Source organism: Leucoraja erinacea, chromosome 33, assembly GCF_028641065.1.
Source record: "Leucoraja erinacea ecotype New England chromosome 33, Leri_hhj_1, whole genome shotgun sequence".
Classification (NCBI taxonomy): Eukaryota; Metazoa; Chordata; class Chondrichthyes; order Rajiformes; family Rajidae; genus Leucoraja; species Leucoraja erinaceus.
In genome coordinates this window covers 10,611,400-10,623,879 of record NC_073409.1, presented here as the reverse complement: position 1 = coordinate 10,623,879, position 12,480 = coordinate 10,611,400, and the positions used below count along the sequence as shown (strand labels likewise).

General features: G+C 39.3%; 1 protein-coding gene across 1 annotated transcript in view; it reads left to right on the top strand.

The window, feature by feature from the left end:
- Nucleotides 1–12,480, top strand: part of LOC129712661 (protein unc-13 homolog C-like) — a 221,118-nt gene that overhangs the window by 38,155 nt on the left and 170,483 nt on the right. Inside the window, exons 3-4 of the mRNA XM_055661267.1 lie at nt 1,256–1,278; nt 1,617–1,681. Of these exons, the coding sequence (XP_055517242.1) occupies nt 1,256–1,278; nt 1,617–1,681 (88 nt within the window). The remainder of the gene's footprint in view (nt 1–1,255; nt 1,279–1,616; nt 1,682–12,480) is intronic.

The following is a 12,480-nucleotide window of genomic DNA, read 5'->3' as shown; positions in this document are numbered from 1 at the left end:
AGTCAAAAATAGTGAAATGGAACAAATTCATTTTTAGCAAAAGGATCTGCTTTATTACATCAGATGTGGCATCTGTTCGTGAGTAGGATTGCACTTGCAACGTTTCTTGGTTTATCTTATAAAAAATTCAGTTTAAGCACCATGGCACATTTCAGTGCATGATCAGTGAAAATGTTCAATTTCTGAATATTTTTACCTTTGTGTCCCAAAGGAAAATCCAAGAGGCGGTTGTGCTGTAAGCTGCTAAATTCCAATTGTAATATAGGGGTACAGTATATAATGATCTCATCTTGCCACTGTTTAAGTTTCAACATGTGTATTGTCTGTTAATGTTCTGTTTTCTAAAGACTCTAATAAGCACATTGAATAAATAAGTTATATATATCAACATCTGGCATTGTACAATTAGTATTTCTAATTGACATTAAAATTGACATTGACTGGAGTAACTCAGCAGATCAGGCAGCATCCCTGGAGAACATGGATGGATAATAAATGGTGCCAGGACAGTCATTCTTTGGATGTTGTGTAGTCTTGAATGTAGACTGAACTACCCTCATATTATAATATATAACATATATCATATATAAGATGTTTATTGGCAGGGCACTGTAGTTCAGGCCACATTCTAAGCAGTGTACATTTGATTGCTGATGGCCATAGTGCGTACTGATGGTAATGCACAGCATAGTCTCTAGATCTTATTAATGCACACATCCAACATGTAGTTTCTGGAGCCTTTCCCTCCCTTGTGTAAAGATCATTTCTGAATGATTTCAATGATTGCACGCTCTCAGACCGAGATGAGTGTACCGAGATACAGATTCGACCCAGAGTTGTATGTCATGGTGACAAATATCGCACGGCTTTGTCATTAATAATGTGACAGAAAGTAACCAACTTCTAGATTTGTACGAAAACCTGGTTTAAATGGTATATTGTAACATGTTTTCTTTTAAATATAAAAAAATTATAATTATGATAGTCATTTCATGCCAATAGCAGCTATTTATGAAAGATATAATAGACGTATATTTTTTTCACCATTTTTAGAATATTTGCAGCTGTTTTCCATTGGTTTAAGTTTGATTAATTTAGCCTCCATTCAAAAAGTTAATAAACTAGGTTCATGATTCTGGTAACTGGGATATTTATTTATTCCATTTATTTTATATGAATGGACAAGCAAATTATATTAATTTAAAATATCTTATGTCTAATATATTATGTCCTCTTTTCCTTGGTTCTTTTTCAGATAACAATTCTGTGGATCAACAGGTTCTAACTTGATGTGTTTCATCTTCCATGAAATATCATTTGAATTTTGTTGCATTTTTATGTGGTTCTGTAGTAAAGATATTCATTTCACATCCTACTGTGTCGCATGGAACCCACCTTTACAAATTCAATTTCTCTTGTCTCCATATGTTCAATATACGATGCATTTGTAAACAGGGCATTTATTGCTGAAATTAAGTTTTCACAAACATATACTTCATTATGTGTTTCATGTTAAAGCAACAGGAAAGGATGTGTAATATCTCCTAAAATTGCTGTAATATTCATTGTTTAGAACATAATCATGCTTATAGTTACTTATTTGTTCTTTATTAAAGGCTCATCTCACAAGCAAAGATGTTTTTGATGCATCTAACCTTTCCAATCTGAAGACTCCAGGAGGGTGAGTAGAAACTACACTCAATGTGTTTGTAACATTGATCTCACATAAGAATCTTTGTTGTTGGTTAACAAAAAGTTATTTGTATCGACATCTTGAATCATTTACTTGGACAATACAATTATTAAACGCACAATAAATTACTGGTAAGATCAGACAACACTGGTGGAGAGTGAAAGCTAAATCTGTAAACAGAATTATATTGGAGGTGTTCTGGAAGTGGGAGTCGGCATCATGAAAAGGTTTCATGTAATTTAGTTCTATATTGATGCAAGTTGTTTTCATATTTTAGTTATCCCAGAATGAAGCATCCTTGCAGAGATTAATTTAATTAAAAAACCTGGACATATGATCCACAATTCTATGGGCTGGCAAGCCTTAAATCAGTAGGAGAAAATCTGTAGGAGAAGATTCTGAGGGGCAGCATTCATGTTCACTTGGAAAGATGGACTGATGAGAAGTCAGTGAGGTTTTTTTGCAGGGGGAGATTACGCCTCACAAAACTAGTTGTTTTTCGAGAAGATCCAGAAAGATCGACATGGTTCACATGGACTTCAGTAAAGCTTTTGACAAGATCCCGCATGGTTGGCTGGTCCTACAGATTAAGACACAGGGGATCCAAAAATGGCTTGGTGATAGGAGGCAGAGGGTAGTGGAGTGTTTTTCTGACTGGAAGTCTATAGCAGGTCGTGATCAGTGCTGGGACCTTTGTTGTTTGTAATATATATAAATGCCCGTGAAGAGACTGTAGGTGGTCTGTTTCACAAGTTTGCAGAAGACAGGAAATTTGTTGGAGGGATGAATAGCTTTGTCTAAAGATACTGTAGGATAGCTGAATATGGGGAAGAGTGGTGATAGATGAAATTTAATCCTGACAAATCTGAGGTAATCTACTTTGGGAAGTTAAATTCTGTTAGGACGTATAGACTGAATGGCAGGAACCCGAAGAGCATTGATGTACAATGAGATCTTGGCGTGCACATTGATAGCTGGCTGGAAATGAAAATGGAGACAGATAGATGGGGGTAGTAAAGAAGGCATTTGGCATACTTGTTTTCCTAGGCTAAACATTAAGGCATTGTCCTGAGTTCTCTTATCATTGGGATTTGTGAGGTCTTGGGACCATGTGGGATTCCTCCAAATGCTCTGGTCCCTCTCACAGCCCAAAGACATACAGGTTGGTACGTGAATTTGCCACTGAAAATTGCCTCCAGTGTAGAGTTGAATGGTAGAATCTTGGGATGTTGAAAAGATTGCAGGGAGAAAAATAGTGGGATTAATGTAAATAGGCACTTGACAGTCAGTGTGGACTCGAGGGCTGAAGGGCCTGTTTATGTACTACATCTCTCTATGACTCGATCTGCTTCAACCCACTCTTACCTAATATACATTGGTTCCCTGACAATCTGACATTTAAATGAATGGATCTTTCTTCTCCACACAAAGTTCCATCCTGATCTTCCCTGCTCCTAACCTCAGGTGAGTGCTGCCTTGAGTCCTCCCTAGCTACCACTAAAGGTTAGCTGCAGGGATTTTCTGTGGACAACTTTCTGAGCCCAGCTCCAAGTGCAGAGTGATGATGGCACATTTTCAAATAATGGGTACTTTTTTTATGCATTAGAGTGCACTGGAATTTCTAGGCATTAATATTTGAGTCCAACAATCCTTTTGGCAGAGTGAACTTAGACCTAGAACTATTCTCTAGAAATAGATCATTCAGAGATTAATTATAAACCTTAAGTGGTGGAATGCATTTGTTCCTTGTAGGCTTTAGGCCAGCTGGACAGGACATTTTTATAGTGTAGATATATTTTGTATATCATTTTCAAATATATAAATGAATTTGTTGATGCCAACTTATGTTAATTTCAAATTTACAATATTGGTTTGAGTTTTCTCTTATTCAAAGCTTCTCAGTCTCAGAGTTGTGATAATAGACTTTCAGGTCAGAAATGTCACCTGTGGGTGTGGTGCGAGGTTGAAAACCCCATTTCATATTGTGGCTGCCTTTGGAGAGTTTCCTGCCTGCAGGTAATCTGACTGACAGCAGAGGCCATTTATCTGGGTATTTCATTAGACAGAAGCCTGCAAGTGGGTGGTTGCATTGCAGAGGTGGCGGAAAGCATTGTTGGGGTAATGGAAGGTTAAAACAGCTGATGACCCCTTTCAGATTAAGGGCTGAATGATGCAATGGCTTTCCTGGTCAACCTTATCCAATGGGAAGGGTGACCAAGTGGTGGATGAAGGTTGTCCATATGGTGCTATAAGTCATGTGTGCCATTGATGGGCGTGAAGCATTTGTCAGCATTAGGCCTGTATCCCTTTATATATTTCCCATTCAAGTATCAATCAGAGCATTTTTTTTTAAAATTTGCTTCTACCACCTCCAGGTAACCATCACCTGTTTGAAAACCTTACCCCTCAGATCTCACAGAACATAGAACAATAAACTACAAGAACAGGCCCTTTGGCCCACTATGTCTGTGCTAAACATGATAATAAATTAAACTAATCTCCACCACCTGCATATGATCCATGTCCTTCCATTCCCTGCATACTCACGTGCTTGTCTAAAAGCCTCTTTAACACCACTATCGTATCTGCTTCCAACATTACCTCGGGAAACCCTTCCCAGGCATCAACCACTCTCTGTGTAAAAAAAATGCCTTTCCTCACACATCTTTAAACCTTCAAGGGGCTGTCCCACTGCGGCGACCTAATCTGTGAGTTCAGAAGAGTTTGCCCTCGACACATACTCGCAGCATGGTCGACACAAGGTCCTAGGAGGTCTTTGTAACTCTTCTTCATGCTCGAGAGTAGTACTCGAGCATGACGGTGTACTCGAGGCCTCAGGCAGGTCGCGGCGTATTTTTCAACATGCTGAGAAATGCCCGCGAGTAGAAAAAGGTCGCCGTGGAAAAAGTCGATTTTTTTTTACTCGTAGGTTTAGTCGAGGTAGGTCGTAATAGGTCGGCATGTTATTTGTAGGTAATCGAGGGTAGTCAAAGGTAATCAAAGGTAGTCGAAGATAGTCATAGATAGTCTTCAACATAGTCGAAGGAGATCAAAGGAGGTCGTCATCACTCTCCACTATTTGGTGTCCAATTTTCCCGAAGCTAGTTGAAGCTAGTCTTCAACATAGTCAAAGGAGGTCTGCAACATGACACTTTTGCAAACTCTCCTAAACTTGCCAATTAGGTTGCCGCGGTGGGACAGCCCCTTCACTCTCTCACCTAAAAGCTATGCCACCCAGACATTTCCACCCTGAGAAATAGGTTCTAACTATTTACCCTATCTCTGCCTCTCATAATTTTTAAAATTTCTATCAGGTCTCTCCTCAATTTCCAATGTTCCAGAGGAAACAATCCAAGTTTATCCAATGGCTAAGACTCTAGTTTTTTTTCCCGATATGTGAGTTTACTTGTCATTGGTATAACCATTAATTTAAATGGTTAGAAAATTAGACCTGGATACATCCAATCTGCTTGAATTTCCTCCATTCCAGCAACATAGGTAATAATTTATATCTGAACACAAAAGAAAAATATATCTGACCCCAGATCTATGCTTCAATCATTAACAATCCAGGTAATTTTTCAAATGTACTGCTTATGTGAATATTATTAACAGTTTTTCATCTTTTTATTTGATAAAAACCCATGTACCTTGTAGATAGGCTCTCAGCATCACTTTGATTTATTCAACATTTCATCCTATAATATGTTCTTCTCTTCCTCAAATTTGAAATCATTTATCTTGGTTTATACTTTGAACTTTCCACTTCCCTGCTTCTTCCCATGCTATTGCATACAGTCACTGCATTGTTTGGATGATTATTGCACTGATAAAATCAATGTCCTGGCCTGATTTGGACCATTTGCTTACCAGCTGGTGTGACACTGGTGAAACAGGTGATGTCAGCAAGTGGTTGGATTCAGCCCAGAATAAGTAAAAATAAAACTACCTGGCTTAGACTAGTGTTGGAGAATTAAATGAGGAATACAAAGCCAGAACAAGGAATAGGAATTTTGCATCAAAATTTATATTTAAATACATTTTCAATATGTTCAACACAGCATCAGTTCAGTACTAACTGTGCTTGTGCAGATGAATAGATAAATCCTGAAAGATTGAAACTACTCATGAGTGGAGGCATAATTGATATTTTGATGAAGATCCTTGATTGTCCATTTTCTTCTACAAATGCCGCCTAACCCAGAGTTCCTATAGCAATTGTTTAACCCACGAGGGACGTAATGATTTAATTCAAACAGTAATTATTTTTATTAATGAATGCTTGAATGCAAGTTTTTTTTTCAGTAGTTAACATTGATAAGAGAATTGTGACAGTATTGCATTAGAGTGTAACCCCAATCTGTAGGGAGCTTCACTTATCTGGTCCTGCGTTAAACATTCAGGTAAATTGAATTGGTTTGGATTATCAATCTCTGTCATACTTTGAATCTTTCTGTGTAAACAATTCAGGTAACAAGGGGTTTAAGAAGGAACTGCAGATGCTGAAAAATCGAAGGTACACAGAAAATGCTGGAGAAACTCAGCGGGTGCAGCAGCATCTATGGAGCGAAGGAAATAGGCAACGTTTCAGGCCAAAACGTTGCCTATTTCCTTCGCTCCATAGATGCTGCTGCACCCGCTGAGTTTTTCCAGCATTTTTGTGTACCGCAGGTAACAAGGGCACTAGAACTGACAACTTGGGAGAACCGGATTAATGATAGCGCAGGCAGAATTACTAATTCAAGTAGTCTGGCATCAATAGTGAACTTCAACTACTCGCTGCTTCAGGCTAATGAACCCGGCTAAAAAGATCCTTTTAATTATCCATAGATTAAGCCACTATTGTTATTGCTCTAAACAGTAAGATCTAATTCTGCTTTGGACAAAGGTGCAATGAAATGCAAAATTAACCTTCAACATTTTTACTATTCCATCCATGAATTTCACAATTATCATTATACAAATCTTCTGCATGTTCAGTGTCTAGCTGTCTTATGAAGAAATATGCTATCAATGTTATGTAATTGAATTTTAATATGCTCTGAGATAGGTTGCGGGTTTGTAATGGTGCTGAGAGATACAAAATACAATTAATCCAAAGATACTATTGTGAATCATACTTATTAATGTTTTAAATTTAATGTCTTCATATAAACATGACATTCAGTTAATGAAAAAACTGGGAGATGAAAATGCTCTTGCTATTTTGAGTAATTCAGTGGTTTCTCTTTTATTTGGTTTCTTAGTTATTTTATTAGGAGAAGTTATTGTTTGCTCATTTTCTATAGTTTCCATTGTTTTGTTTTAATTTTTAGCCAAGCTCTTTGCTCATAATTCAGATGTGTGAAAAGAAAGAGATTAGTTAAAACAAATGTAGGTCCCTTGCAGTCAGAAACAGGTGAGTTGATCATGGGGAACAAGGATATGGCAGACCAATTGAATAACTACTTTGGTTCCGTCTTCACTAAGGAAGACATAAATAATTTGCCGGAAATAGCAGGGGACCGCGGGTCAAAGGAGTTGGAGGAATTGAGTGAAATCCAGGTTAGCCGGGAAGTGGTGTTGGGTAAATTGAATGGATTAAAGGCCGATAAATCCCCAGGGCCAGATAGGCTGCATCCCAGAGTACTTAAGGAAGTAGCTCCAGAAATAGTGGATGCATTAGTAATAATCTTTCAAAACTCTTTAGATTCTGGAGTAGTTGCTGAAGATTGGCGGGTAGCAAACGTAACCCCACTTTTTAAGAAGGGAGGGAGAGAGAAAATGGGGAATTACAGACCAGTTAGTCTAACATCGGTAGTGGGGAAACTGCTAGAGTCAGTTATTAAAGATGGGATAGCAGCACATTTGGAAAGTGGTGAAATCATTGGACAAAGTCAGCATGGATTTACGAAAGGTAAATCATGACTGACGAATCTTATAGAATTTTTCGAGGATGTAACTAGTAGCGTGGATAGGGGAGAACCAGTGGATGTGGTGTATCTGGACTTCCAGAAGGCTTTCGACAAGGTCCCACATAAGAGATTAGTATACACACTTAAAGCACAAGGCATTGGGGGTTCAGTATTGATGTGGATAGAGAACTGGCTGGCAAACAGGAAGCAAAGAGTAGGAGTAAACGGGTCCTTTTCACAATGGCAGGCAGTGACTAGTGGGGTACCCCAAGGCTCAGTACTGGGACCCCAGCTATTTACAATATATATTAATGATCTGGATGAGGGAATTGAAGGCAATATCTCCAAGTTTGCGGATGACACTAAGCTGGGGGGCAGTGTTAGCTGTGAGGAGGATGCTAGGAGACTGCAGGGTGACTTGGATAGGCTGGGTGAGTGGGCAAATGTTTGGCAGATGCAGTATAATGTGGATAAATGTGAGGTTATCCATTTTGGTGGCAAAAACAGGAAAGCAGACTATTATCTAAATGGTGGCCGATTGGGAAAGGGGGAGATGCAGCGAGACCTGGGTGTCATGGTACACTAGTCATTGAAGGTAGGCATGCAGGTGCAGCAGGCAGTAAAGAAAGCGAATGGTATGTTAGCTTTCATTGCAAAAGGATTTGAGTATAGGAGCAGAGAGGTTCTACTGCAGTTGTACAGGGTCTTGGTGAGACCACACCTGGAGTATTGCGTACAGTTTTGGTCTCCAAATCTGAGGAAGGACATTATTGCCATAGAGGGAGTGCAGAGCCGGTTCACCAGACTGATTCCTGGGATGTCAGGACTGTCTTATGAAGAAAGACTGGATAGACTTGGTTTATACTCTCTAGAATTTAGAAGATTGAGAGGGGATCTTATAGAAACTTACAAAATTCTTAAGGGGTTGGACAGGCTAGATGCAGGAAGATTGTTCCCGATGTTAGGGAAGTCCAGGACAAGGGGTCACAGCTTAAGGATAAAGGGGAAATCCTTTAAAACCGAGATGAGAAGAACTTTTTTTTCACACAGAGAGTGGTGAATCTCTGGAACTCTCTGCCACAGAGGGTAGTTGAGGCCAGTTCATTGGCTATATTTAAGAGGGAGTTAGATGTGGCCCTTGTGGCTAAGGGGATCAGGGGGTATGGAGAGAAGGCAGGTACGGGATACTGAGTTGGATGATCAGCCATGATCATATTGAATGGCGGTGCAGGCTCGAAGGGCCGAATGGCCTACTCCTGCACCTAATTTCTATGTTTCTATGTTTCTATGTTCCTCAACCTTGTAGGTCTAAATTAATGCCATTTATTTTTAGATCAACAGGAGTATTTTTGCTGCCTAGTGAAATATCTAGGTTTCATTTTGCTAGGAGCATTCATTTCCAGACCTTGTCACAGCCTTAGAAAAAGGACTAACTACTAGTGGTGAGTTGAGAAGCCTTTCAACTATCTAGAGTCATTCACCATAGAAGCAGGCCCTGGAGTCCACTGTGCCCATGCTGACCGTCAAGCACCCATCCACATAATTCCCGTATATCAGCACTTGGTCTGTAGCCTTTGATGCATTTGCAACTCATGCTTTCCCAGCTCAATTTTAAACATAACGAGATTACTAGCTTCCCCCACCTTCTCAAGCAGTATGTTCCAAATTAAAACCACCCTCTGGATGAAAGAAAATCCTTTAACACTCTTACTCCTCACCTTAAACCAAGGTGCCTCTGGTTTTAGATGTCTCCAGTATCCTCATAATTTTATACACCTCTGTTAGGTTCCTCCCTCAAGGAAAACAGGCCTAGCCAATCTAGTCTCTCCTCGATGAATTAAATGTTCTCTCCAGATAACACTTGACGAATCCCCTCTGCACTCTGTCTGGTACAATCCTCTTAGCTGCTTTGATAATATTTTACAAATTTTGAGGTCCATGTGCCTTTAACAAGAAAGACTTAACATTGAATTTTATTCAGAGAATTTAGAAATAAATAATTAATCTTTTTGTTGAATGAAATAGCATTGCTTTTCACTAAGCATCAGTACCTATAGAGGTCAGAATGGTAGCAGATTCTGCACTGTGCTGAAATAGCTATGCTTATGTTTAGTAATAGCATAACTGGCCTGACATCACTTGGCTAGAAAGTGAACTATTATCCCAACTTCTCACAAATTGTTCCTGTTGCAAAGTTGGAAGGTGAAAAGGGCCAATGGAAGAATCACAAAAGCTAAACACTGCAGATGTTGCAAACCTGAAATAAATCCAGGGCAAGCTGGAAACACTCAGCAGGTTGGGCTGCATCTATGGGGATAGGATCAGAGTTATCCTTTCTGGTTAATGACCTTCCATTAAGTCATTTTCTGATGCCAAATCACTGATCTGTGCCATTAACTCTGTTTTGCTCTCCACCGATGCTGCTTGACCTGCTGAAGGAATCAAGGGATATGGGGAAAAAGCCGGAACGGGTTACTGACTTTGGATGATCAGTCATGATCATATTGAATGGCGGTGCTGGCCCAAAGGGCCAAATGGCCTACTCCTGCACCTGTTTTCTATGTTTCTATGTGTCTATGCTGAGTATTTGCTGCAATTGCTGGGACTTGGTTATCTTCCTTAGAACGCAGGTGTCAGGGGAAGCTGACCTTCTGTTTGCGTGGAAGGCTCTGGCTGCCAGGGGATGAAACTGAACATTCAGCATGCATGAACGTACACCTTGAGCCAACAACAGAATAATAGTCAGAGCAAGAAAAGAGCAAACATATTTCTAGCAGTTCTGTTATCACATAACATTTTCTATTGAAATGAAATGGTACCAGAAAAGAATTTACGTTCACGTTAACAGATTTCCAAATGTGTGGTGCAAACTTTTCTCCAGAAAGGGACTTTGATGCGTGGTTCCTGTTGTGGTATTTGATGCTGATGGCGTTACAATGAGTACTCATCCTTTCAGTTATTTATATACAACATTTTTAAGTATCCACATTAAGACCTATCCATCAAGTGGAGTGAAGCTGAATATTTTACTTGTACAATAATACCAGCGGCCAAGGTACATTATGTACCCTGTTTACCAGATTTATACGGTAAATATTGTTCTCATTCCTGTCAAATGCATATTACCTGTAGGCAGTCTCAGTACTCAAAGTTAAATGAACAGAACATCGAATACAAAAATATTACCATATGTGACATTTGTTACAGATGACATGATTGAACCAGAGAGGCAGAGATCTGTCCCTATAATCTTAAGATGTCACAGTGTGCTCTAGTGACTGCACTTACTTGGATGTTTGTTGATTGACTTCAGAGAAGTGCAATATGCGATAAAAAAAATTACTGCACTTTTTAATAGATTTTGTTTCATGAGTTGTAACAAAACAGTTTAATTCACAGTTTTGTTTTCTGTAGCTGCAACATGTGGTGAAAGAAAGGGATACATTGAGTTCGCACTAACCTACCTGATCTCCCAGTGGCTCAGCACTTCAACTCCCCCTCCCATTCTGAATATGACCTTTCTGTCCTGGGCCTCGTCCATTGTCAGAGTGAGGTTCAGCGCAAATTTGAGGAACAGCACCTCATATTTTGCTTGGGTAGTTTACACCCCAGTGGTATGAACATTGACTTCTCTAATTTCAGATAGTCCTTGCTTTCTCCCTCCTTCCCCTCCCCCTTCCCAGCTCTCTCACATGGCTACTATCTCCGCCTCGTCCTTTCTTTTTCCCGCCCCCTCCCGACACCAGTCTGAACAAGGGTCTCGACTTGAAACGTCGCCTATTCCTTCTTTCCATAGATGCTGCCTCACACTGAGTTTCTCCAGCATTTTTGTCCACCTTCGATTTTTCCAGCATCTGCAGTTCTTTCTTAAACAATACATTTATATAGCTTCCTTCGCCTTCCTTACAAGTAATTTTCAAAGGACTTTATAGCCAATGTTTCATATAATACAATACACTGCTGTGAAACAGATTTAAACTGTACGGTGGGGCTGTTACTATATAGTATTGCATTTTGGAAGTGGAATAGAAACTGCAGCCATTACTGTGCAGCATTTTGTAGCCACTAACTGGATTAATTCAGTCTTGAAATGTAGGAAGAACAGAATGTGGTCAGGAAAGGACTTCTGTGGACCACTGAAATATTATGTTATTTCTGTATGGTGTAGTGTAACTATTCTACTGTAATCTACTTTATTCTAAACTACTCATTTTTCACAATATGACTCCATAACAGGTTATTTCAAGCAGTAGTTCATTTGAGAACCTTCACCTGCTGGAATTCTTTCAGTTTAATTGGGTGAAATTAGATTTCAGTGAAAGCTTTCTTCAATAAATTCCACACCTCAGTATTAAAGTAAACCTTTAAAATTGAGAGTTTTATTAGAAAGACTGCAGTCAGCAGATGATAAAGAACTGATTTAAGTCAGGTTTTTAAGAAACTTCTGTAGGTGATGTTACAAAGGTTAGTTTTGAAACTGGCTGCTCTGCAACTGTTGAACAGGTCTAAATGGAAAATTTAATTAAAAGCTATTTGGTGATTTTAAGATGTCATTAACTTCTCACTAAAATCACTGCAGTCAAGGACATCTAACAGGCACATTATTCAGATGGACTGGTGAATATGTGACTAGCTGCCAGCGAAGGTGACAGAGGCAGATACAATTACAGTGGTTAAACTGCATTGGACAAATACTTCAACAATATCATGAGCATCGGGGGAGAATTAGGTCATTCAGCCCATCGAGTCTGCTCTGCCATTCGATCATGGCTGATCTATTTTTTGCTATTAACCTTATTATCCTGCCTTAACCCCATAACCTTTGACACCCTTACTAATCAAGAACTTATCAATCTTCGCTTTAAAAATACCCAATCACTTGCCCTCCACCGC